This window comes from Pundamilia nyererei, unplaced genomic scaffold (genome assembly GCF_000239375.1).
Source record: "Pundamilia nyererei isolate P.nyererei 1_Seehausen unplaced genomic scaffold, PunNye1.0 scaffold00031, whole genome shotgun sequence".
NCBI classification, from domain to species: domain Eukaryota; kingdom Metazoa; phylum Chordata; class Actinopteri; order Cichliformes; family Cichlidae; genus Pundamilia; species Pundamilia nyererei.
The window spans coordinates 862,331-886,722 of NW_005187432.1; the positions used below are offsets into that span (position 1 = coordinate 862,331).

The window sequence follows — 24,392 nt, forward strand, 5'->3', positions numbered from 1 at the left end:
CACATGTGCAAAATGCAGTCTTACAGCTGCATTTTGCACAATCTGAAGTCTATTTATTGTTATCTCTGATTGGTACCTTTGAAAAACCAGTACAAAAACCCAACTGAGAGGAAATAAAAGCATGAATAATAGTCTGAGAGTCAGTAAAACTCAGCATTCAGTTTATTCTTGGGATATTCCTAAGGTTCCATTGGTAGCATATATGATGGGGGAAAATAGATAGGTCCCAGTATGGATCTCTGAGGAACTCCACAACTTATTATAGAGTAAGGAGAGCAGTTTGTCACCAATGAAAACAAAAATTTTTGGATTGTCAAATATGACCTAAACCATCTGACCTTTACCAACCCAGACCTGGAGCCTCTCAAAGTTTTATGGTCTACTGTGTCAACTGAACTTAAATCAAGCAGCACATGAACAAAATATTAATCAGTATCCGCAGTTCTTAGTATCATTTGTCACCATAATAAGCACAGTCTCAGTACTTTCATGTTTATTCAATCTTCTTAGTGCATTTAAGACTCCCCCTACAGGTACAGTGTTATTTCCAGTACAAAATTAATGCCAAATACAGTGGCCTGTACTAGTTCTAGGATCTTTTTTACAGTAGTAATGCCATGGGTTATTTCTTAGCCAAATGCAGTGACCTGCTAGTCCCTAATAACCTCATAACAGAGTTAGGGCATCTGGCCAAGCAAAGATCTGTCCTGTAAACACTTGCTAAAACTACAACCATGTTTTAATTTGCATCAAAGTTAATTGTCTTCCATGCCTTTATTAGTAAAATATGAAGGTAGTATCAGTGTTTGAATCTATAAATAACAAGAAAAACAATATTTCTCAAAAATCCTAACTTTTTCTTCAATAAAAAATTTATTTAAATTCATCAACCTATAACAGAATAACCCATAAAGTTTCTACTGTTTCATGAAGTTCCCGAAGTAGCTTTAATGTTCCAGTGTTTTTTAAAAGAATGTTTGTAAGCTGCACTTTTACAAATAAAGATTTTCAACATATACACATCACTTCCTGATCTTCTTAAAAAAAAAGCATAGAAAAATTTACACTGTATTTGTATCATCACAATGTTTCTTTTTTTTACAAAAGGTATTTACAGCACTAAAAAGTTATAGTTATATAGATGAAACTGACCCAGTTTGCTGCATTTCAACACCAGCTGGCCAAAGAACTTTCAGCATCGTCTCTTTTGTTCTTCATATTAACGAGGTTTTTTTTTTAAGCTGACAGCAGCAGGTGGCTGTAAAGATGTATTAATAAACAAATGTACACACACACATATATCAGACATTAACATAAGAACACCTAATGTGCAAGAGTTAATGTGGAAACAATGTAGAAATAACTGACCCATCGGGGCAAGAGCACTGGATCGCTGAGGGTGTCTTTACTTGATCCTTTGGGCGAGTATCAGCCTCAAAAACCTGAATTCAATTTGGATCTGAGGAGCTGATAGTTTGTATCAGCACCTTGGACTCTTTGCCAAGTTCCTCAAATAATTTTTGTGATGTGGAGTCGCCAGATCTAAGGTTTCTCTACAGGGCGAAGCGATGTAACAAGTGAGTCAATGTTATTCACTTCACCTTTTAACAGTTTTAATGTCGTGGATGATCAGTGTATATAAACATATGCAATATATACATATTGTCCTGCATGAGGCAGGATTCTCAAGTCCTTTGTATCTATTCACATGTATTTAAACAAGAAGCACTGGATGCAAAACTCAGCTTTGCACCAAACATAGTAAACATTTGTAACAGGATTCTTAATACAATACCTTAAAGAACAAAAATACTTTTCATTTGCATACCTTTCAGGGCAAAACTCTCTATAAACTTAATTCTACATTAGTGGTCCAAAATGTTCCAGTTCTACTATACCAGTCGTATCTGGCTCAGGACTTTTTTTTTCTCTCCCCCCAAATTATTCCTCATCTCTTTTTTATTACCTCACTGATGAAGTCATAAAATGCTCAAAAGAACAACTCATAACCTTCTTTTGATTAACAGAAATAAGGAAGAATCTCTAAAGTAAAAAATCAACAATCAGCATTGGGATAGTACCTGAGACGAATTACCCTTCCGATATATTCAAAGCAAACATCAAACGTCACAGTCAGAGTCACTGCAGAGATACAGACAGTCTCTCTTTTCATATCACAGATGAGAGTCCTGTCTAGATCAGCTGTCCTCTGGGGTGTAGAATAATGGAATTGTTACTTGGCTTGGGCCTGATGGCCCCATTGCTGTAGTCAAAGTAATTCCTGAGAGTCTGTGATAACTGGTAGTGGCTCCCATCTTCGTCACTGTCGTGTCCTTCACACTGTGTGGGAACCCAGTCCTCTCTCTCCCTGGGCTGGCAGGCGTCTGGTTCTCTGGGCCCGCTGCCGTCATCCTGCTGAGCCTTCAGAGGAACCAAAGATGAAGGAAGACCTGAGTCCTGGTAGAAACAGTATAAAAATAGAATACTGTTTTTCCTGATTTGTCCTGAAAGTTACCAATATTAAGGAGGACCTATTATGCCTTTCCTTATTTTCTCTCAAATACACAGTTACAACAGTTAATGTTGAAACTGAAGTTTTAAACACTGAGTTCAGCAGATGAACAGGTAATTCCTGCAAGCCAAAACCTCAGGGTTCAATCTGCTCTACCACTTAGTTTCACACTGTTTATTCTAGTTTTGGCTCTGTATGATCAGCCAATCACATGAAAGTTGGCTAGGAGATGGTGGCCTTAAGAAAGAAAATGGCTAAAATGGATTGCCCCATAAAGAGGATAAACTATGAGTCAGGCAAACCTATTTTACTGGAGTCCAAGAATACATATTTAGTTGGAAATGAGCATCATAGGTCCCCTTTATATAACCAAAAAATTGAAGTTGGACTGAAAAAGGCACAGAGGGGATAAAACTGGGTTTATGATACTTGCACTAAAAATCCAAATTCAAGCTGGATAATCTGTAGATAAACTTTATATTTCTACCAAAACCGTCTATGGGATCAGTGAAAACCAGTTTATTGAGGTAGAAGTCTAGGTTTAAAAAAAAAGAAGAAAAAAAAAAAAGCTCCTAACACAACATGGACCATATCCTACCATCCAATATTTCTTATGATGTTTTTTGTGGTAATAATTGCTAGGAGAGAATGCACACTGGTATTCAATCTCTTTTGTATGAAACCTCTAAGTGAAGCTTTGGTCGTGACGACATCAGATTGTAATCCAGATTTAACAAAACAGTCATGTTTACATTCCTGATCCTGTTTCTAAATAAATCCAATAAAGCGTCATCATTTGTAGAAGACAGGAACAATTATAAAGTGACTAATAAAACAGAGATGACGTTTCTTGCTGTTGTTTCCTAAAATGTTTCCTGTCATTTGAATCCCTTTTGTTTTACCACGTCACCCTCAGTGACGATGCAAACTCAGAAATAAATACAGCATGCCGTTACCATATGATACATTACAAACAAATCGAAACACATTTCAAACTTAATCTCTCAGACGCTGACACATACCAGCGACATGTTGCTACTGCTCTTCAGGTATGACTCCACCCTGTTCCTTTGCGCCTCCTTCCCTCCGTCAACCTCAGCTCCTCCTGGAATATCGCTGCCTTCACACCAGATGACCGGACGTCCCAGTTCATCCAGTTCTACATCTCCTGGCCCCCACCTCCCACCCAGAGTGGAATGGGTATGCTCCTGTAGGCAGGGAGAGGACATTCAATGTAATGATAAAGTGCAAATGTGAGACAAGATCTTAAAGCATTTTATTTTGAAAAAACCTTCAACATTAGAAAGAAGCAGCTATATGAACAATTCCTTAGAGACAGCGCAGGCAGAACCAAGATCAGCAGTATTCTACCTGGATATATTTCATCACAGTGAGACACTCACCAGAGACATTTGGCTGTTTTTCATTCGGCTATCTATTCTGAGCATGGAGTCTTCACCCTGGAGAAAAATAGAAAGTCGCAAAAAATTAGTGAACCTGAACACGAAGAGGAATATAACAAACCGCCAAAAAAGAGATATTAATGATATGTGTCTATGAACGCTGCACGTTTCAGTGTTGTTTGAAGCTGCAGCAGCCTGTAATCATCAGCCTGAGCTGCCAGCGGCTCCACCCGAGCAGGACAGGTGTGTCAACCTGGCTTCCTTCAAGCTTGCAGGTTATTGTTGTCAGCAGGAGAGTGTGTGTGTCTGTCTGTGTGCGTATTCCTACCTGGTATCTGAAGTCTGTGCTGGTAGAGTTTATTCTCCTGAAAGAGGCTTGCCTAGAGAAACTCCTAATTTCATCCCTGGGAGAAAAAAAATAAAAACCACACACACATTTTGAGGATTTATGGAAAACCTGCATGTTGACAAAATAGATCAGTTTAAATCCCAGTTGAAGTTATTAATAAAAGCCTTCTTTAACAATATGTGCTTTAGCTCACGATTTTTCACATAGCTCTCTCTTAAGCTTGTTCGTTCTACGTCGATGATGGCAGTGAACCACCAAGATGATGATGATCAGGAGGAGGATTAAACCTCCGGTGGAGGCACAAATTATGATCAGCAGCAGGTTATCAGGAGGGGTTTCGCCAATGCGCCATTGCATCTCTAAAAAAATATAAAAATATGAAAAGATCCGATGACTCTCTCGCATATAAATACATTCAACAACAACACAGCTACATCTTTCCTTTAATATTTTTTTTGTAATCCAGACTGAGTTCAACTGTTAATGCCTTGTATCTAACAAGAGGGGGCAGCAAATGTTCAAAATTACACCAACTCAGAAGGAGTTTGGAAAACAAGTCTAAATTTCCACCTGCAAAAACATCAACAAAGCTCACAGCAGCAGAACAGTTTCTCCATTAAATCCCATGAAAATGTATGCAAAATTAGCTTTATTGCACTTACCATCTATATTGAGCATATACTCAGTTTTTCCCCTTCCCACACTGTTTGTGACCATGCACTCGTAGGCCCCACTGTCACTCAAGTGAACGGGCCGCTGAAAGAGGAGCTTCCCTCCAACCACAGACACCCCGTCAGGCAGAGCTCCCCCTTTCCTGCAAGCAATCAAAAGAAAAATGTTACCATTAACTTGCAGATGTCACAGAGAGGTGAACTACGCAGAAGCCTGTGACTCACTGTTTGAAACAACAGCTTTGGCTCATAGCTGCAAACAACAAAATGAAAGGAGCAGAGTTCAAACCAGAGAGCTGGAAATATACAAATATCTAATGACGTTTGCTTGCAAGTAACAGGAAAATGCAAAAACTGGTTTGAATCAAGGAAGTTATCCGCTTAGTAAACACTCTGAAGGATCAGGTTCATCACAGAGTGAAACCACCTGAACCAAAGCATGCAGGGCTCATCTGTATAAACCAGGTAAATACTAGGTTTGGGGGATTGAAACAAGCCCAACTTCTGAGCCCTAAATTGTACAGGCCACATAATAGAGGCAGTTTCTGATCAGGTCCACTGAGAGGGGTCATATTCCCCCCTGGTTTCACTGTGCTCCACCAGCTATTTACCTACTGCTTTATCCCCCCGTCAAAGTCGCCCCGGGTCAGATTTCTTTTCTCAACACCCCGCCTAGCTTCTCTGACCAGCCTTTTCTAAATCGAGTCACAGGTGGAGATTGCATCTGACACAGCGAGGATGGTGGAAATGATACAGATATGGTGTGCAATACAGCTTCACTGGCCAAAAAGATTCTAATCTCTCCCGTGACTTATTGTTTTTGTGACTTACCACAGTATCAGTGCAATGAAGCAAAGACCTATTGTGAAATGACTGAAACTAGAGTAGTACAATATAGTTTCACTACATGAGTTATACATAAAAACATATTGTGAAACTAAAGTAGCTGGCCTCGATAGTGCCAAAGTAAAAGTTTACTAGATAACGCAAATTACATGTTTTATGGTATTATCTGTTACACTTAACAATGACTTTGTCTTTGGAGCAACGTAAAGCAGCTATAAGAAGATCAAGAAAGGCATTTGTGAATTTGATACACTTGTTGTACATACACATTCTATATTTTTAGGGTTGTTCTGATTAATAAAATATGCACTCATCTGCCACTTTATTAGGTATACCTTGTTAGTACTGGTTGGATGGCCCCTTTCTCCTCATAAGAGACTGAACAAGATTCTGGAAACACTGTTCAGAGATTTGGGTCCATATTCCCATGACAGCATCACACAGCTGCTGCAGATTTTTGGGCTGCACATACAGTATTATGCCTAAGTTGTAGGTAGGTGTGAAAAAAATGCTGTAAACAAAGAATGCTTTCAGAAACATAATTGTTTATTGGCCCCAAATGTATTCTGCAGCAGGACAACGACCCCAAACATACAGCCAAAGTCATTAAGAGCTATCTTAATGAACAAGAAGTACTCCTTCAAAAACTGTGTGCAAGTATACCTAGAACAAAGGTGGGCAACTCCAGGCCTCAAGTGCCGGTGTCCTGCAGGTTTTAGATCTCACCCTGGGTCAACACACCTGAATCAAATGATCAGTTCATTACCAGGCCTCTGGAGAACTTCAAGACATGTTGAGGAGGTAATTTAGCCATTTTGAATCCGCTGTGTTGGATCAAGAACACATCTAAAACCTGCAGGACACCAACACCTGAGGCCTGCAGTTGCCCACCCCTGACCTGGAAGAATTGATGCTGTTTTGAAGGCAAAGGGTGGTCACACCTAATATTGATTTTATTTAGATTTTATTTTTGTTCATTCACTGCATTTTGTTGATTGATGAAAATAAATGATTAACACTTCCGTCTTTGAAAGTATTCTTTGTTTACAGCATTTCCATCCATCCATTCGCTTCCGCTTATCCTTTTTCAGGGTCGCGGGGGGCGCTGGAGCCTATCCCAGCTGTCAAAGGGCGAGAGGCAGGGTACACCCTGGACAGGACGCCAGTCTGTCGCAGGGATAACACACAGGGACAGACAACCATTCACACTCACATTCACTCCCGCATTCACACCTATGGGCAATTTGGATTTTTCAATAAACCTATCCAAACAAAGTGCATGTTTTTAGACTGTGGGAGGAAGCCGGGGAGAATCCATGCAAACACGGGGAGGACATGCAAACTCCACACAGAAAGGCCCTGCTGGCCTGATGGTGGAATTGAACTCAGGACCTTCTTGCTGTGCGGCAACAGTGCTAACCACCATGCCACCGTGCTGCCTGCTTACAGCATTTTTTTTCTGCCTAAAACTTAACAGTACTGTACATGCTGTGACTCTCCTACATCCACTACATCTAAAATATTGTCTTGTGGATAGAGATGGATCGAGTGGATATTCGTACAGGAGTGGCACCCAGGCTGGTCTTCTGCTGCTCTAGTCCAATAGTATTGTGCATTAAAAGATGCTCTTCTGCATATGCTGATTGTAACAAGTGCTTATTTGAGTTACTGTTCCCTTCTTATCAGCTCAAAGCAGTCTAGCCGTTCTCATCTGACCTCTGACATCAACAGGGGATTTTCACCCAGAGAATTAACACCCGCATGACCATCTCTGTAAGCTCTACAGATGGCCTCTTGAGAAAAATAGATCCACTATTTCTCAAATAGTCTGGCTTGCACCCTCAGCACACTCAAAGTCAGTGAGACATTGTGGGAAATGCACAGGTTGCTGATAAAATTTATGTTATCTGCCAATTCATATAAAAGTGGAACCAAGAATTTAGCATTAAGACTCAACACACAGAAACAGCTAGCATGACTTCTTATATTTAAAGCTGAAATGATAGTTTATTTATTCCACACATGGCTTACGTGTAGGATCATTTCCTTAGTCAACAATATTTTACATAACCCCACTAAATGAGAAATTGCTTCTTTACGCAGTGTTTTCAACGCAGATTAAACTACAGATTTGTTCTGTGAATGCTCACATGGAGAGACCAGCAGTCAGCCACTCATATTGACTAATGGTTGTATTTTTATATATTTACATTGTTAAAAAGCAAACAAGGGGGAAAAAAGTCAACATTTCAAAACGTTTACTGACATTATAACTAAAATTAATCAGTGGATTTCCTCACAGTGGGGCCTCAGTGATGGATGGCTTAGTGGAGAGGTTGAAACTAGCACAACTTTAATATTTCAAGATTGCCTCATGACCCAAGTACTCAGCACAAAACATTTGATCACTGTGTGCACAGGGAGAACTGTAATGGCTGGCGTCTTTAATTAAAGTACAGACCCAGTGTTTTACCAGGCATTAGAGTGATATTTAAAGCATGGCACTATGATTAAACGCTTAGCATGTGTCTCCTGCTCTTCCTTGTGTCGCTCACTCCCTCCCTCGTGTGAAACACAATCTTCTAACTTGAAATTTCGCAACGCGACACCGCACCTTTTATTCAGCAGTGATTTGAGCCAGCAGAGGATAGGAACCCCCCCCCCCCCTTTAGATGGGAGCGCACTCCTTTGTTGTTTGCAGGTGTGTGCTCCATGTGTATGCGTGTTAGCAGTGGCTTATCTATGTTTTGACTTACATTCCAGCGCCATGTAAAAAGAACATTAGCAGCATAAATAGTATTAGAAAGGGGGAGGTGGGATTTAACATGATATCATCATAGTGTTGTTGACTGCCAGAGTGACAGATGTGTATGTGAAAATGCAGAAAGTACCACGTCCAGGTGAAGTTTTGAGGTGTGGGGTGTCCCCTGCCTTCGCACACCAGCTCAGCTTTCTCCAAACCCACATACCAACGAGACGAGGACGTCGTGATCGTAGCATCTGGGGGGTCTGACACAGAAACACAAATATTAAGTAAGCAGCATCACAACCTAGTGTCTCCTATGCTGCATAATAGATCAAATAGAGAACTTTGTAGAGCAGCAGAGAAGACACGAAGAAGTTTGTTTGCACCATAAACACAACAGATGAAGTTATTTCCTCGTCTTAAATCTACAAAAAGATTTTCGCAAGTCTCAAAATTTCAAATGTTATCTGGGAGGTTTGGAGTCATTACTAAGCGTATTGAGCACCAGTTCAGTGATTTTAACAGTGAGTACATAATTTTAGCAGAAAACTTTAGCTTGAAACCTTGTATTTAATCCCATTTTAAAAGCAAGCTGGCACCGCTCACACCCACACCTTTAACAAATGTCCTTCAAATCAGACAAAGAGGAATTGTTGGAACAGTTAAAGTTTTGGCACAGTTACACAGTAACAGTAGTCAAGGACAGACTATTACTGATAAACTTTCCCGCCGCAGGATCAAATCTGCCGATAGTAGCTAATATTTACCCAGCTCTTTAATCTCAAAGACTAACAGTTAAGCCTTATAAATATAATTTGCTGGGCAACTAGAGTCAAAAATATCTAATTGGCTTACATTCCCATTAAAGGGGAGAGCTTAAAGTTTGGCCCATAGCCCAGCAAAGAGCAACTGCAGTGTCATTCCATACAGTATGCTGATAAGTATGAGCTGATTTAGTTTGCATGCTGAATACAGCTCTGTCTTTCCCACCACAACACACTCACCAAAAAAAAAAAAAGAGTCATTAAGGTGGTACTCAAAGATACAAAGAATGAAAACATGCTGAAGAAAGTGCAGGAATCCGCCAGGTTATAGGGAATAAATGTAATATTTTGAAAGTAACTTTTGCTCAGATGCATGAAGTTGAGTTATCAGTGATAGACTGATGTTTGGCAGACCATCCACATAATGCTCCTTTTATACTACATCACCATAATATCTTCATTTATGTAATGGTATTAATATATACAGGTAGTATACATACTGTACTCAAGTATTAATTTTATAGGAGAATTTGGCAGGATCAAAAATGGTTATAGAACTAAAATATAAAAACCTTTAAAAATGTAATATGTTTATTGATTTCAATGCCGACATTTTGACACCATTAGAGGAAAAACATGGGCGTGGTTAGTACTGTTAGTTATAGCTGTGTTTTGCAGGTGTTAGTCTTCGGAGTTGTTCAAACATAAATATTAACTTAGTGGTTTCGTATTGTCGCAAACACACCTACATAAAAAGGGAGGGACCAACTTATTAGGTCACCATACCATTCTTGGTATGGGCTGAATATTTAACAAGTGTCCATTTGAAGTGAATATTATTATTTTGGATGAGATGTAGAAGAAATGTTGTTGTTTTTTAATCTAATACTTTTTTGTCATTTGGGAGTATTCATAGTTTCTACAATACTATAAGAAATCTGCAAAAAACACGATTGTAATGTTTGTTTTTGTCATGTTACCTTCTATAACTGGCATAACTGCTGTTATGCATTCAAATTTCCGCTTTTAAAACATCAGCGTATGCTGGTTTAAGTAGTAACCTATAAATATTTAACAGCAGAGGGAAGAAGGATTAAATCGCGATACGTCAAGGATCAGCGCAAAGCTTCAAGTGAAAGGAGAAAGGTGGGACTATAAAAACAGTGTTTAAGAAATCTGAGAGTAAAAACACTTATGTCATTTTTTCCTTTATTTGTTCCTGTTATTAACTAAAAAGCCAGGCGTGTCCCAGTTCTTTACATATTCTATAGGACCATATAGTTTGCACTAAACAGCACAAGTGTGGTAATTTAAAACCCTTTGCAGTGACGTACACTGCTTCATACAATGCAAGCTTACAGAGTATCTATTTACAGCTGCAAAACACACCAAAACAAAATATGGATGGCACTGAGAAAGCAGTATTGGGGCGTGATGATCTACTAATTAAATTAGTAAACAGTAGGAGGTCCAGGCATTTATTAGGCATCAGCCACCACTACACATGACCTTTGTGTAGTACATGTTCAAATTAGTTACTGACGAATGTCAAGATAAATTATTTCATGTTGTTTTAAAACTTTCATGGTTAATTGACTAAAACTGCTTTCAATATCCACACCCTTCGCTCTCTGGTTTCTGCAAGTCATGTGTCTGACAGATGGACAGTGTATACAAAACCAAAGCTCACATTCCTGCACTTTCCCATGAATGAAGTTTGAAGTGAAACATTTGTTTCAGACAAGGGGAAGGAAAAAAAGGTGACCGCCATAGCGCTTTTGTCACTGTCGCAGTATCAGTGAGCGACTCGGTGGTGACAGCTTCACTGGCAACGATCCACCACGACTGATCCTACTGGTGATTTAAGACGTCTGATCAGTGCTCGAGCTTGGTGTGCTGTATGTTAAGGCTAAATTATAGAGCTGTATCTTGTATGGAGACAGAATTTTCTACCAAATAACTTGGTAAAAACAGATAACATTCTAACTTCTCCACATTTTATTTTTGCTTGAATAATTTCAGGAAATGTTTTTCTGACGGGCAAGAATGAGCGATGTGTGATCCCCGACCTGTAAAGAATGGGAAGGGGCCAGTGAGGGGTACCATTCTCTCCCTTATTTTTCCATATCATACTCTGTGACTTTTCTGGTTCCTTCTATTGTTCTTCCTTGAACCAGCAATATTATTTCTGCAACTCAGCACTTAATGCCACAGCTCCAGTCTGTTTTACTTCTGCTCCACAGCTATACTCACATTGAACCTCCAGGCGGTTGCTGATCCTACGCGGCTCCTCCAGGCCAGGATGCCACACTAAACAGTCCAGCTTTTTCCCGTTCATGCTACGCAGGGGGTGGAGCGAGAAGTAGCTGGACACTGACCGAGTCTCGCTGGTGCGGTTCTGGACCGTTCCTGAGATGTCCGTGTCCCACGAGAGAATGGGAAGTGGGTGACCTATAGCCCGGCAGGTGGCTGCCACACGGAAGGATTGGCCCTCCACAAGAGTTACTGGATCCAGGGAGGAGATGGGTAAAACTAGACAACGAAAAGGAAAGAGGTTAATTTAAGTCTTCTGGTTTGGACTTTCTATCTGATCCTTTGCTGAAGTACTAAATAAAAAAAATGCACAATGAGTTCAGTCATCAGATTACAAAGTCTCTTTCCCAAGTTAGTTTATTTTTCACTTCTTGGCTCTTAGAGCTAAGGGGGTAGATGATCCAACACTTGTCCTGACTGGCAAATGAAATCTGTTTGAGGGATTAGCATGAAAGTTTGTACAGACTTTCAAGTCAGAACTGCCTAATGATTCAAAAATGTTCCTGTAGTACCAACAACAGATTCACATTTGCATTTTTCCGCATACCTTTTGTAAAAATGTTATTTGATCTACAAAAGTTAAATGCAAAGCAAAAAAAAAACAAAAAACAGACAGAGTGCAGTAAAATCTTCCGGGTTGCTGAACCAGCTACAGATCTGCTGACTTTCTATTTAGTACCACCAGCAGGGTGACCTTCATTGATCCCTCTAGATTTCTATCTTCAAATAACCACTTGGACATGAAACCACATATCCCAGTGGTTTAAAACCTAGTTTAAAACAAAAGGTTTTGAACTTTACAGTCATCGTCGCCCATTCATTCCACCTTGCTGGAATTGGGCATTGTTAGTGGGTGTGGCTTATGTGACTGACAGGTGCGGGCAGACACACGTGTAGCTCTAGCTGTCTGCTCAGCCTCACCTGATAATGAGTCATTGAACTGGACCTCTCCATGGTATTTGTGGAATTTGACTATTTTTGATGTAATACATGAAACAATTAAATTATAGTATTTTTCTATTATAAATTAGAAGGTATCCATTTCTGTATCATGTGCATTAACGCAACTTGCACCAAGTGTTAGCAGGTCGCAACACCAAAAAGAAAGGTTAAAAAAAAAAAATCAAAATGGGAAAAGCTATCCAGCTAATGCAAATCTACTTCCATCTTTTATATACAGTGTATAAACAGAGTGATCTTTTTGTGCTTTAATGTGCCCACTTCTACTTTGGAGAATTTTCCACATATTACAGTTGTGGGTTTCCAACTAAAAGTACCATCAAATTCATTGGAATTGTGTAAGAACACCAAGTTGCAAAACTCTCTCAGAACAGGTCACCTTACATGTTTTCACACAGCTACATTTTGTTTTGTTGCCCTGTCTCCAACTGGTTTAACACGATTGTGATTCACTCTGCAGTCATGACTGTTGTAAACAGTCACTGGCTGGTTAACTCTTTCCACTAATGTTTGGATTATTAATACATCAGACAAAACAAGTCGGTACCATTAACAACAACAACTATTACGGATTAACTGACAAAGAAAAGGGCACCACCTGAGGAAAGCTCAAACCTTTAAAAACAGAAACTAGTAAAAAAACAAAACACTAAAGCACAGCGCAGCATATCAGCCAGGGAAATATGCTGCACTCATTGGCTTACAGTAATAAAGGAATGATTCCAGCTTCCACAGTGATAAATGACTCTGACTCACAGCCAAGAAAAGACACAATTCAAGAAAAAGTGAGCAGGGGAGATGTTCTCCCCTCCAAATATTTCAGCTCTCACATTATTTACCTGACAAACTTATCTGAAAAGTGCCTTCATGAGAGAAGCTGTGTTGTGAAACATGCTGATACCGCCATCCTGGTCATTTTTCATCCAATTAAAATAAATGTATCCGTAAACCAAACACCCAGTTTTTAACAAAAATTCCAAGTCCAAATGTGACTTTTCGGCATAGTGCATTCACAGTAGGGTCATTTCTCTAAAACCTATTCTTTCACATTAAGAACAACATGCCCAGTTTGTTCAGTTTACAGTTTTTGACAGTAACACGTGGGCAGGTAGCCGCCTGCATCAGTTTCTGCACTTACAAATCAACATTTTACAGCTGAATGTTCCAACATGGAGGGAATTCAGTGCTACAAGTTGTCTCTTACTACTCAACTTTCTGTTGATTTGTCAGATCTGGGGCGTGTTGAGACAGGTCTGTTACTGCAGATGACTGGCAGTGAAATGGGAAAGTTGTTTAAAAAATGATAGCATCATTCCAGGGTTTACTTCACAGAGGATTCACAAAGGTGTTCCCACGGCTGTTATTATGGTTGTAAAGGAGGAAGCCTGGGGACAACAGCGGCACCGCAGAAACTGTATACATCAAAATGAGTTTTTGAAACATTTTAAAGGGGACAGAATTTTAAGCTCCTTTCTCAGTGGGAAATTACTTGTGCCAGGCTTTAGCTGGGTGCAAAACTTCTGCAAAGATTGTTCAAAAGACAAAATAAGGAGTGGAAACAGGTGATTTTAGGCTAAAGAGGAAGCTTTTCTTCTGCCACAGACCTGGGAAATTGAAGTTGGCAGCTCTTTAAAGCACAACCCTGTTTCCACAATTATATCATACTTTTTAATAGTGATTATACTTTTTTATATCGCTTTTCTTTGTATAGACACAACACGCTTTTCCCAGTCGTTTCTCTATCATCCTCCCTTCTTTAGAGGAAGAATTAAGATTATAAAGATTATGGGGGTGTAAAGCTCTTTATGTAAACTTGTGATTTAAGGATATATACGAAACTTACATCAAGGCCAAACTTATCTTAAACTCAATCACTCCTCGTGGTGGAAACCTATTTATCTTGGATCTTGGAAAACCCTCTCCATCTTTCTGGAACACCAAATAAACTTGCAAATGTTTTGACAGCTGAGCTGCTATCTACCTACCAGAATCAGAGTCTGCATAACATATTTTTGGTGTACGCAGATTCTGTGGTGCTTTTTTATACTTGAGAATATTTTAAACTTTTTCTTAATTTTTAGTTGGAGTAACAGAATAATATAGAATTAAAAGAATTTCCCTTTTGGCTTTTCACATGCTAAAACCTAAAGTAAGCTGGCAGTGCTTGTGGCCATGCTGGCACACCTGAATTCCCCCAGTCACCAGTTCCTCTATGAAGATATGATGGTGTAAACATCATTACAGAAGCTCTCTCAGGATTAGGGACATGTGGGCGAGAAGATTTAAAAAAAAAAAAAAAAAAAAAAGAGAGAGAGAAAGGATGATGAGTCTTACTCCAGACGGTGAGGGCGATCTTCGTCTCAAAATTTCCACTGGGGAAGGTGGAGATATGGCAGGCGTAGGTGCCCTCGTCCGACTGCTCTGTGTTCAGGATGATCAGAGCAGAGTTCTTGATGGGGTTGCTGTTCTCGAACCTCACCCGACCAGAGTAACGCCCAAAATCTGTCAAACAACAAAAACCTCAGGTGAGCATCTTCAACACTCACAAAACGTCAAACAGACCCTTTGTCAAAAGCATTAGCTCCAGGAAAGGAGAATAAATGGTTAGACATTGTTAAAATAAGCCTCCAGTTATCAAGCAGCGTCACAACAGACAAATAATAAAGAGTAATCCAGGTACAAAACAATGGTCTGCTGGGATGATCTCATTTCAAATAACCACATGCCAATTAGAGACACAGCAACAATTATTTTGTTTTATTTTCTCATGTGTGTACTTTTAACTTGTGACTCTAATTTGAATTTATGGATAAAGTTGCTATTAAAGATGATGCATCTAATTTATCTTTACATGAATAAATCTGAAAGTGAAATGATGTGTGTTATAAGCAGAGTAATGTAACAGCCTTTAAATCAGGTCTACTCATAGTAGTGAGTACTCTTTAACAACAGCAGTGAGGAAAAAGGTATTTAAACGATTAACAAAGGTAGAAGTAGCGCATGATTCACATTCATTCATACAATCATGGCCCACTGGACCAGCCGTGGGCCTCTGGATCAAATTACATTTCCATTAACCAGCACATGTACCTCAACCTTCTGACTTCTCCACCAATTCACAAAGCAAATCTCCAACCTCCAGATCTTGCACTGAGGCTGTTATGATTAGTCAAAACTGTAAATGTTAAAATGCTTTTCCTTGAAGCGTGGCTTCAGACTGCTCTTTATGCTCAGTTTCAGACATTTTTTTCCTATTCTTAGCTCCATACAGTGTTACTGAAAGTGGATATCCCCAATGTCATAATTTCAGGCACAAAGCTCTGGCTATGAGCACAGAAGCTCCACCCACCTTCTGTTCAAAACTTTATGAGGGGCAGCCAATCAGAAGAAAGTCTGCTTAAAGTTACAGTATCTAAAATCTCTCGCTAGATGTCGATAGATTGCAGATCAACTGCATAAGTGCATAATACTCGCTGCAGGACAAACAAACTGTGACTGAAGTTCATCTGCAGTAAGCGCAGGTTGACAGTCCGCTGTTTACCTCAGCTGTCAATACGTGTCCATGTTGATTTGGGAGGGAGCTGTAAAACTTTGTGAAAGGAGTCTGATATGAGTCGATGAGTCAGTGATGTTCATGCTGATGTCTAATCTGCTGACACAAAGTAACTGTGACAATATTGGGAATAGATAAGCATGTTTATGCACGTTTTTATGTGTCAGGAGATGAGGCTTGAGGAAAAGGATGATATTACGTCTAAACCAGGGGTGTGTCAAACATAAGGGCGCGGGCCGCAATTAGCCTGGCAAAGACTCCAATACGGCACGCTGAATGGCTTTGGAAAATGTGAAAGACAGCATACTTTTTTTTTTCTTTTTACAGCTTTTCCTACCCTTAAAACCTCTCTCATGGCCAGTCACAATATGCCAAAATAATTCAATTATACATTTCTGTAATTTTACATCTTAGATCATTGGGGACAGATTTCTTTTACTTACTAAAGCAGCATTTTTTGCCATGTAGAAAACCTGAGACATACTGTTGAAATTGCTCTTCCACGTCTTATATTAAGACATTTCATTGATCGAATGCGTAGCTAAACATTTTACACTGACAGAAATTGGAGTTAGATACAAATTCAAATTTGCCACCACAACATGTGAACAACTGCGAGCCCTGTTCTCTTCCATATTTGGCATACTGCGCACGTGGCCAGTCTCTATTGACATTGTATTTTATGTGTGAATCTCAGCCACCGTGTCCAAAATATCAGGCCAACATGACAAACCATCGCCTGCTTCTATGCATTTCTAATTGATTAATTTTGAGTTGATCATAATGCATCAGTTATTAGAAGACATAATTACACACTAATGCGTATTTATTAGTAAAATGTATATTTTTTTTATTAAATTATGTTTTGTTTTGTTTTTATTTCTGATTGTATCTTTAAACTGAGAGGTGTTAGCTGTGAATCAAGTAAAGCTCCAAAAACAAGAATACAGATCTAAAAGTGAGCTTATCTGGTACACTTTAGTAAGACAACAATACATGTTTCTAATAACCTGAAAAATGGAACAATTCAATGAAATACAGACATTCTTAAAGTTATTAGTATCAAAGCAAATAAAATTACAAAGAGCAAAGTCTTTCCTATATTTTGTTATTAGCTGACCACTTTTATAGTATTTCTTTCTCCTTATGGTTTTGAGTGAACTTTGGTCTGCAGTAATGAAGAACCTTAGCGTTCCTGATTATTATTATAGAGCATATTATAATAAGTGTAGGTATGGTTGGGATTTGTCAAGTCATTAATGCTTAGGTTGCATTATCTCTATATTTTTTAAGATAAAGCAGTTATAAAGCAGATGTAGCATTTGATAACTGAGGTTCAAATCCATAAACAATAACCTGATGAGGGCAGTGTGTGTAAGTGTATTTGGAACCAAAGGATGCACCAAATAGTTGTTTTGGTCTTGATAATAAATGCTTGCACTAAGTATCATGTCCAAGGACTGCTGCAACTGCAGCATCTGCTGGGAAAACAATGCTTGACTTGCACCTCGCTCATTACCCCCCCAAGAAAGAGAAAAGAAAAAAGCTTTGCCAAGACGTTATTACTGAAATTTTTATTTTCCCCAGAAACTTTACAGGAGCTTCTTCAGTCAAGTACCTCTATGGCCGTCGATGAAGTGAGCTGTGATGATCATATCTTTGCTGCCATCTGAAAGCTCCTTGTACCAGGTGACCTGCACCACCTTCTGCTCACCCTCCACCTGATACTGACAGGGGAGTCTGGTTTGAGTCTCTGTCACGGAGCGCAGGGTGGTGACGGGGTTAGCAGGCTCCACAAATCCACCCCCCACGCGCATGGCTGAGGAGGGAAGAGAAACATGTGGATTTAATCAGTGGAAGATAAGGCATATTTGGAGAGTGCGAGTTTGGATTAGGAAACACAGCAAATCATTGGCATTTGTACATTTTGAAGACTAAATTACGTTTATGGTATTTCGCATGGAATTTCCAAATCAAGTGATGAAGCATGCAGTCGTTTTTACTCATCATAGTAATCTCTCCATAATTTCACAGAGACCCGTCAGTGCCAACACACCCAAATATGTTGTTCCAGCTCCTCAAAGTGAAGAAATACAAAACAGACATGACCTTAGGGCCTGGGAACCTATGACAACTATTTTGCTACTATTGTGTGTTTTTGCCACTCTTCTGTTATCCAAAGTGTTTGTGCTTCCTTCCAGACAGCTCTTATGACCAATCCTGTTCAGGATGATCATAAAAAGCTCGACATTATCCTATAATGCTCCAGGCAGAAGGTCGGGTATAGCCTATACAGGTTTGTGTATAGGCAAACATTTACAATTACAGGCATTCGCTCATTCACCTAACCAGCTTGTCCGTTGACATGCCAACACCGAGAAAGTCACTAAAAACTGGTTTTAGGTGACTTTTAAAAGCAGAAATTGCCTCTTGTTTGTGAACAAACTTGCTATTCACGACAGAGCAAAAACTTTATTACTTCATATTTCCTTGTTGACAGTAAACAATTCAGACAGACTGCCTTTATATTAGGAAACATGGAAAAGTTTCCACGTGTGTAGTTTTTTTTTAACCCTTTCCCACATAAAAAGAGCATTTGACTCCACTGAGTCCTTAATGACGAGATCTGACACCTAAGTATATATCAATAAAGACGTGGTTTGACCATCATTAGAATAGGTCTTGGATTTGCTTTTTTTTTTTTCCTTAAAAACCAGTCGTTAATTTTTCGAAGCAGGCTTGAACTACCAGAGAGAGAAACAAGGTTTACTCCCAGTAGGGGTCCAAGAGGGTGAAGACTACGAACATCTGCCCGCCAACACATGTTTACGCTTCTATTGTTTTACATTTCACATTGATTGCATTAGAAACATATTTCCATCTTAATCTATTGGATCTCAACTCGTTTTTTTGTTTTGCTGTCTCATTGTTCGATGACTGATTTCATTTTGTGTCCTATGATCTTCCCGCTGTTTAAAGTTTGCTTTATTCGGTTTCATTTCGTAATGTCTTTCTGCATCTCCATGTTTCAAGCTTGACTTGCTTTTGGTTTTAAAGAATGCTTTGCGACAGAATAAAACTAAAACAAATTCTTCATCACCTGAGCTCAGGTTTCTGTGTGAGGAATAAATGTGGATTTGATTAATGAAATATTGCATTTAATTAACTCACTGCTGTATGTTTAAGGAACTTTAGTGTTTTGCAAAACGTTGCCTGCACACTGAATCCATTCTGGCACAATAGTAGATGATTTTTAATGATATTTTATAGAAAATCCAGGATTTACCCAACATTTTAGCAACTCAAGCACAAAAAGACAACTACTGGTTCTTGTCAACTCTCAGGGACGCTGTTGAAAAGCCATGAATCGGAACTGACTAATGGCTGGAACATTTATCACACCTGGTGAAATGCGTACGTGTAACCGCGAGAGAAACAGGAATGGGTGTGAGAGCCACATCAACAACTCAAACAGAAGATGCAAAACATTTGCACTTTGATTTCTGGGTTTAAAGGTTTTTTTTTTCTTCCTTGCTCTGTGGTTACTGATTCACAAGCTTAATCAATGATTACAAAGAAGCCAATATAGGACAGGGACTCCCACAGATCTGATATAGTTAGTACAAGGACACACTGACAAAGCGGTGGCACAGACAGGAGAGCCGACATGCCTCTTCACACAGGCAGAAAGTTCAAAAGTAGGTACAAAGAACTACAGTGTGGTTGACCTAAATGAGGACCAGACCGAGAGAGACCAAGAGAGACAGACATAGACTCAGATTTTTGGAAGGAGACGAGTTGACAATGTGAGCCGAGAGATAAACTGAAAGAAAGAATTATACAAACACACACACACACACACACACACACACACACACACACACACACACACACTAGACAAACACTGGGGCACCACAAAGCTGTTGTACAAGCTTTTCTTGTTCATTCAAACTGCTGTGGTCAAGAGTAAAAACAACACATTCACATTCATCTGTTTGCTCCTTCATCTGGAGCAGAACAGTCCAAACTAAATGTAAAATGATGTTAATCTCCACTAGATGAGGAAACAAAAGCAGAAAACATTATCAGAATTAGTCATCAAAAAAAAAACCAAAACCAGGAAGACGCAGGTTGGGCCACGACTTCTAAATCACTTAGTAAGAATAAGAATGTGACAGAGCTGCATTCTGTTCTGCTGCTTCTTTCTCCACACCTGCACGGACAAAAGTATGTGGACACCAGAACAGTTCACCCATGTTCATGGCTGCAGAATTACTGATAACTCTGAGATAGTCAGCTGGCCTCACGAGTGCAGCAGAACAGCAGACTGTTAATGCCACATTAATGCTACAATTTTAAATACGATCAACTTATCTCTGTTATGATGCTTCAAACTACAGATTTTTAAGCTGTCTGTAAAGCATTTACTTGATCTAGCTGTCTTAGCAAATCCCACTTTTACCTAAAAGCATCTCAAAAAGGAGTTTTAGTGCAGTTATGTGATTGTGGGAAGATGAATGGTTCATTTGAAGAACACGAATCAGGATTTAGTGTTCATCATATCACTGAAACAGTATTGGGAAGGTGGAGTTCACTATACGTGTCCTGCTAGCCCTCAGTGCAGCATTTGCTATTCTTGATCACAACATTTTACTGCAGAGATTCAAACAGACCATCAGTGTTAAAGGAAATGTGCTGCACGGCTTTGAATTATATCCATCTGATAGATTCCAGTTTGTGTAAATGTAAATCAGGAGTCTTCTTCACACACAAAAGTTGGTCATGAAGTTCAAGCCCTTTTTTTTAAAATATAAATATATATATTTCCATACTCCACTGGTACCTGTGCTGGGACCTTTTTGCATAATACATGCTTCCTTTAGGCAATACTAGAAAAAACTGCATGCACTTTAATGGCTGCGCAGATGACACCCAACTACATTTATCCATGAAGCCAGACGAGACAAACAAACTAGTTAAACAACAGGCTCGGCGTAAATCCATAAAGGCCTTGATGAACTCCAATTTCCTGCTTCCAAATTCAAATAAAACTTAGGTTACTGTACTCTGCATTAAAATCCTAAGAGATTTAGTGACTAACCAGGCATTCACTGTGGATGGCATTACCTGGGCCTCCAATAACACTGTGAGGAGTCATTTTTGACCAGGATATTTCTTTCAGTGCTGACATTAAGTAAATATGTAGGACTGCCTAGAAACATCCTTTCTCAGAGTGATGAGGAAAACTGCTTACTTCTAGGCTGGACTGTAATTTATTATTATCAGGCTCTCCTGAAACCTCCCTGAAAAGCCTTCAGTTGATCTAAAATGCTGCAGAGAGAGTACCCCCCCCACCGCCGCCGCTGCTGCCGCCAAACTGGCCTTGAATCACCTTGTTGTTGAATTGTGCTATACAAATAAACTTGCCTTGCCTTGTTCTGCTGGAGGCGTCTTCCTGTTAAAAGGGAATTTGTCCTTCCCACAGTCACCAAGTGCTTGCTCATTTTATATCATCTTATAGTTGGGGATTTCTCTCCTTTAGGTCCTTTACCTTACAGTATAAAGCACCTTGGGGTGACTGTGTGGTTATTTGGCATTATATAATTACAGCTGAAATGAATTGAATTGAGAACCATTTATCTGAGGGTAGCTAGATCTGTTGCACAGGTCAATACAGGTTATCTAAAAAAGCAAAAGGCATTCCCAAATATATTGCAAAAAAATTTGGAAGGACACTGTTGTCCAAAACAAACATTTGTTTTATTAGCTTGTTGAACCATATAAAGCTACTTGCAACCCAGGGCAGGTCCAGAAGGGCATGAGGTGGCACCTGTCCATGAACTCTGATTCATTTGAGGTTTTTTTTTTAAATATATATTTAGTAGCCAGCAGAAAAAAAGCCTAGCTATGTGATGGTGCAGCTAATGCACATGCAAAGAAAGAAAGGAAACAAAAGACTGTCTTCTAAATTATTGTAAATTATTGTTCCTTTTATGCATGTTGTACAGGTTTAAATCCTACCCTGGGTATTACCTTCTTGCTTTCGAGTACATCTGTGCGCACAAATTAAAAATGTAAAGGTAATTTGATGAGGCACACCCTAGAATCTCACTGCAATCTAAAAACTTATTGGGTTACATTTCTTAGGGAGTTGTAGTCAATAGTTTTGCAATTAAAAAAAGGAAAAGAAAAAGAACTATACACAATGTGAAACTAATATGGTTTCTCACCAGCACCTTAAACTGCAGCTCAACAAAAACTGGAAATTTAGTCTTTTTGCTTTATTCTGACATTACTCAGCTTAGACTGAGATGATTTGCAGTGATATGATATCCGTTTAGTGACGCAATCAGCTTTATTTTTGTCTATCTAGATGTTGGTTGATGATTTTCTGCATTTAGAAAAAGTTAGCAAAACTGCCCCCGTCCCACCCCACCTGACTGATTTTTTTGCCATGCCCCCAGCCACCCCATTAAAAAAATCCTAGAAACGCCCCTGCTTGTAACAGCTTGTCACAAGTTAAAGAGTTTGGTGGCTGTAGTTCAGGTTTTCATTCATTTCTCCAGTTGAGTTAATGCAATTAAAAGATCAGAAGTAGCCAAAAAAAATCCAATATGTCTGTTTAGAAAAAGCAAAAATTAAAAAGTTTTCTAAATTTATAAATCTTTGGTGACATGATGAGCTTAAGATTTGGAGACAGAAATCATTGCATGTTGTAACAAAAAAATTTGCACAATTGGACCAAAACCATGGCAAGTAAAGCAAAGGCATAGAGACTTTTGAAGACTGCAATAGTAATAATTCAGTGTCTTGGGGGGGGGGGGGGAAGAGCCCTTCTATATTAAAGGACATTGTTTTAACACTCATAGGAAGATTGCTGGGTTAATTACACCAACATTAAGCACAAGAAGCTACCACGAAGTTCAAAGTGTATAGATTTTAGACACTATATCCAAGCTTTATGCCATGTCTGTCAAATGTTTAATCGTCACAGACCCAGTTAACAGAAAGGAGAACACAGAATTCCCCAAATGACTTGCTTAGACAGGTGATTCGTGTTTTATGAAGCAGTGTCACAATAATTTTACATGCAAATCAATGTAACAGAAAACTCACCGATTAAAGAAAGCAATGCCAGGAGCGCAGCACTTTTTCCAGCTGACTTCATGTTTGGTTCCAAAGTAAAAGTTTCTCTTTATTAGCCTTCTTCTGGGAAATTCAGATCTCGTGTTAAGCTTCCATGTTCAAATTCAGCTGGGAATTTGAGGGTTGGTTTAAAAAACACAAACCCCGCAGCAAGGAGCCAGGGGCAGCAGATGTTTCCTGTTCAACTGAGAAATAATGTTTAAAAAAATCACACTTCCACTGATAAAAGAACAATGGTTAGCAAATAGCTGATAGAGGCTCTATCTTCATTTCCAGTGAAATGAACAAATAAACGGAAAATGTTAAATCTGCATTTGAGCTTTCGCACGACAGAAAAATAAAGTTTGTGTTTATAAAAGAACAACCTCGCTTGTCACACGAAGGCAGAAGCACCAGAATACAGGTTTGGGTTGACTCGCTACACCTGTTTCCCTCCGCCCCGCCCACTGACACGCCCACTAGCGCTGCGTTCAGGTGACGCAAGATGAAAATGCAGTGGTAGGGTCGGAAAATTAACCAAAAATATACTTTATGTCAAGCAATTTCACAAGATTAACTTCTTATATCTAACTACACATGTTTAGGGATCAAATTAACAGTTAAACTGTTGATCATTTGATTGTAGTCTGCAATTTTATCAATAAGCTATAAAAGTAACACTAATTAACACCCCTACTCTTCTTGGACAAATCCAACAATGTCCTCTTACAATTACGCAAGTAAATAAAATCCTTACTCTGGAGAGTATTTATCAGACTTTGTTTGAAACGACTGTATTAGTGGTGGCTACTTTTATTTATGAATCTATTTTGTCTATCAGCTAAACTTGCATTTTCTTTTTTGTTTGTTTGTTTCTTTTTCCCATTTTGCTAATCACCAAGATCAAGAACCTTTTATATTCAAGATAATAGATCACAAAGAAAAACTAGAACAAAACAAGAGAAGAAAAACAAGATCAAAAAGTAATGGAAAAAAGGGTCAAAGAGAGAAAAGAACACGAAGAATAAAACGGTAGTTTTTTATTGTGTGGTTAAAACCCTCACTACTGTGGCTTACCAGTGAAATAAACAGGTGAACTGCACAAACATGGTTTTAAATGACTCGCTTTCATGCTTGTATGAGTGCAGAA

The 24,392-nt window shown here is 39.1% G+C and overlaps 1 protein-coding gene across 2 annotated transcripts; it reads right to left on the bottom strand.

The window, feature by feature from the left end:
• Nucleotides 1-860: 860 nt before the first annotated feature.
• nectin4b (nectin cell adhesion molecule 4b) lies at nucleotides 861-23,690 on the bottom strand. Of its 2 annotated transcripts, XM_005729160.2 has the most exons (12): nucleotides 23,629-23,690; nucleotides 23,234-23,448; nucleotides 17,736-17,936; nucleotides 14,899-15,066; nucleotides 11,545-11,823; nucleotides 8,673-8,790; nucleotides 4,927-5,078; nucleotides 4,458-4,623; nucleotides 4,244-4,319; nucleotides 3,916-3,972; nucleotides 3,535-3,720; nucleotides 861-2,457 (listed from the first exon to the last, which is right to left on the bottom strand). In XM_005729160.2, the coding sequence occupies exons 2-12, from the start codon at nucleotides 23,283-23,285 to the stop codon at nucleotides 2,194-2,196; spliced, it is 1,719 nt and encodes a 572-aa protein (XP_005729217.1). In that variant the 5' UTR covers nucleotides 23,286-23,448; nucleotides 23,629-23,690; the 3' UTR covers nucleotides 861-2,193. The 2 variants fall into 2 exon arrangements, with proteins under 2 accessions (XP_005729217.1, XP_013765220.1); XM_013909766.1 differs by having other exon boundaries at nucleotides 861-2,421; nucleotides 23,234-23,670.
• Nucleotides 23,691-24,392: the final 702 nt, after the last annotated feature.

Coding starts and splice junctions, on each gene's coding strand:
- nectin4b (XM_005729160.2), bottom strand. CDS start 23,285: ATGAAGTCAGCTGGAAAAAGTGCTGCGCTCCTGGCATTGCTTTCTTTA. Junction 4,624..4,926: donor GTATATGCTCAATATAGATG/GTAAGTGCAATA, acceptor ATATTTTTTTAG/AGATGCAATGGCGCATTGGC. Junction 4,320..4,457: donor AGAGAGCTATGTGAAAAATC/GTGAGCTAAAGC, acceptor TTTTTCTCCCAG/GGATGAAATTAGGAGTTTCT.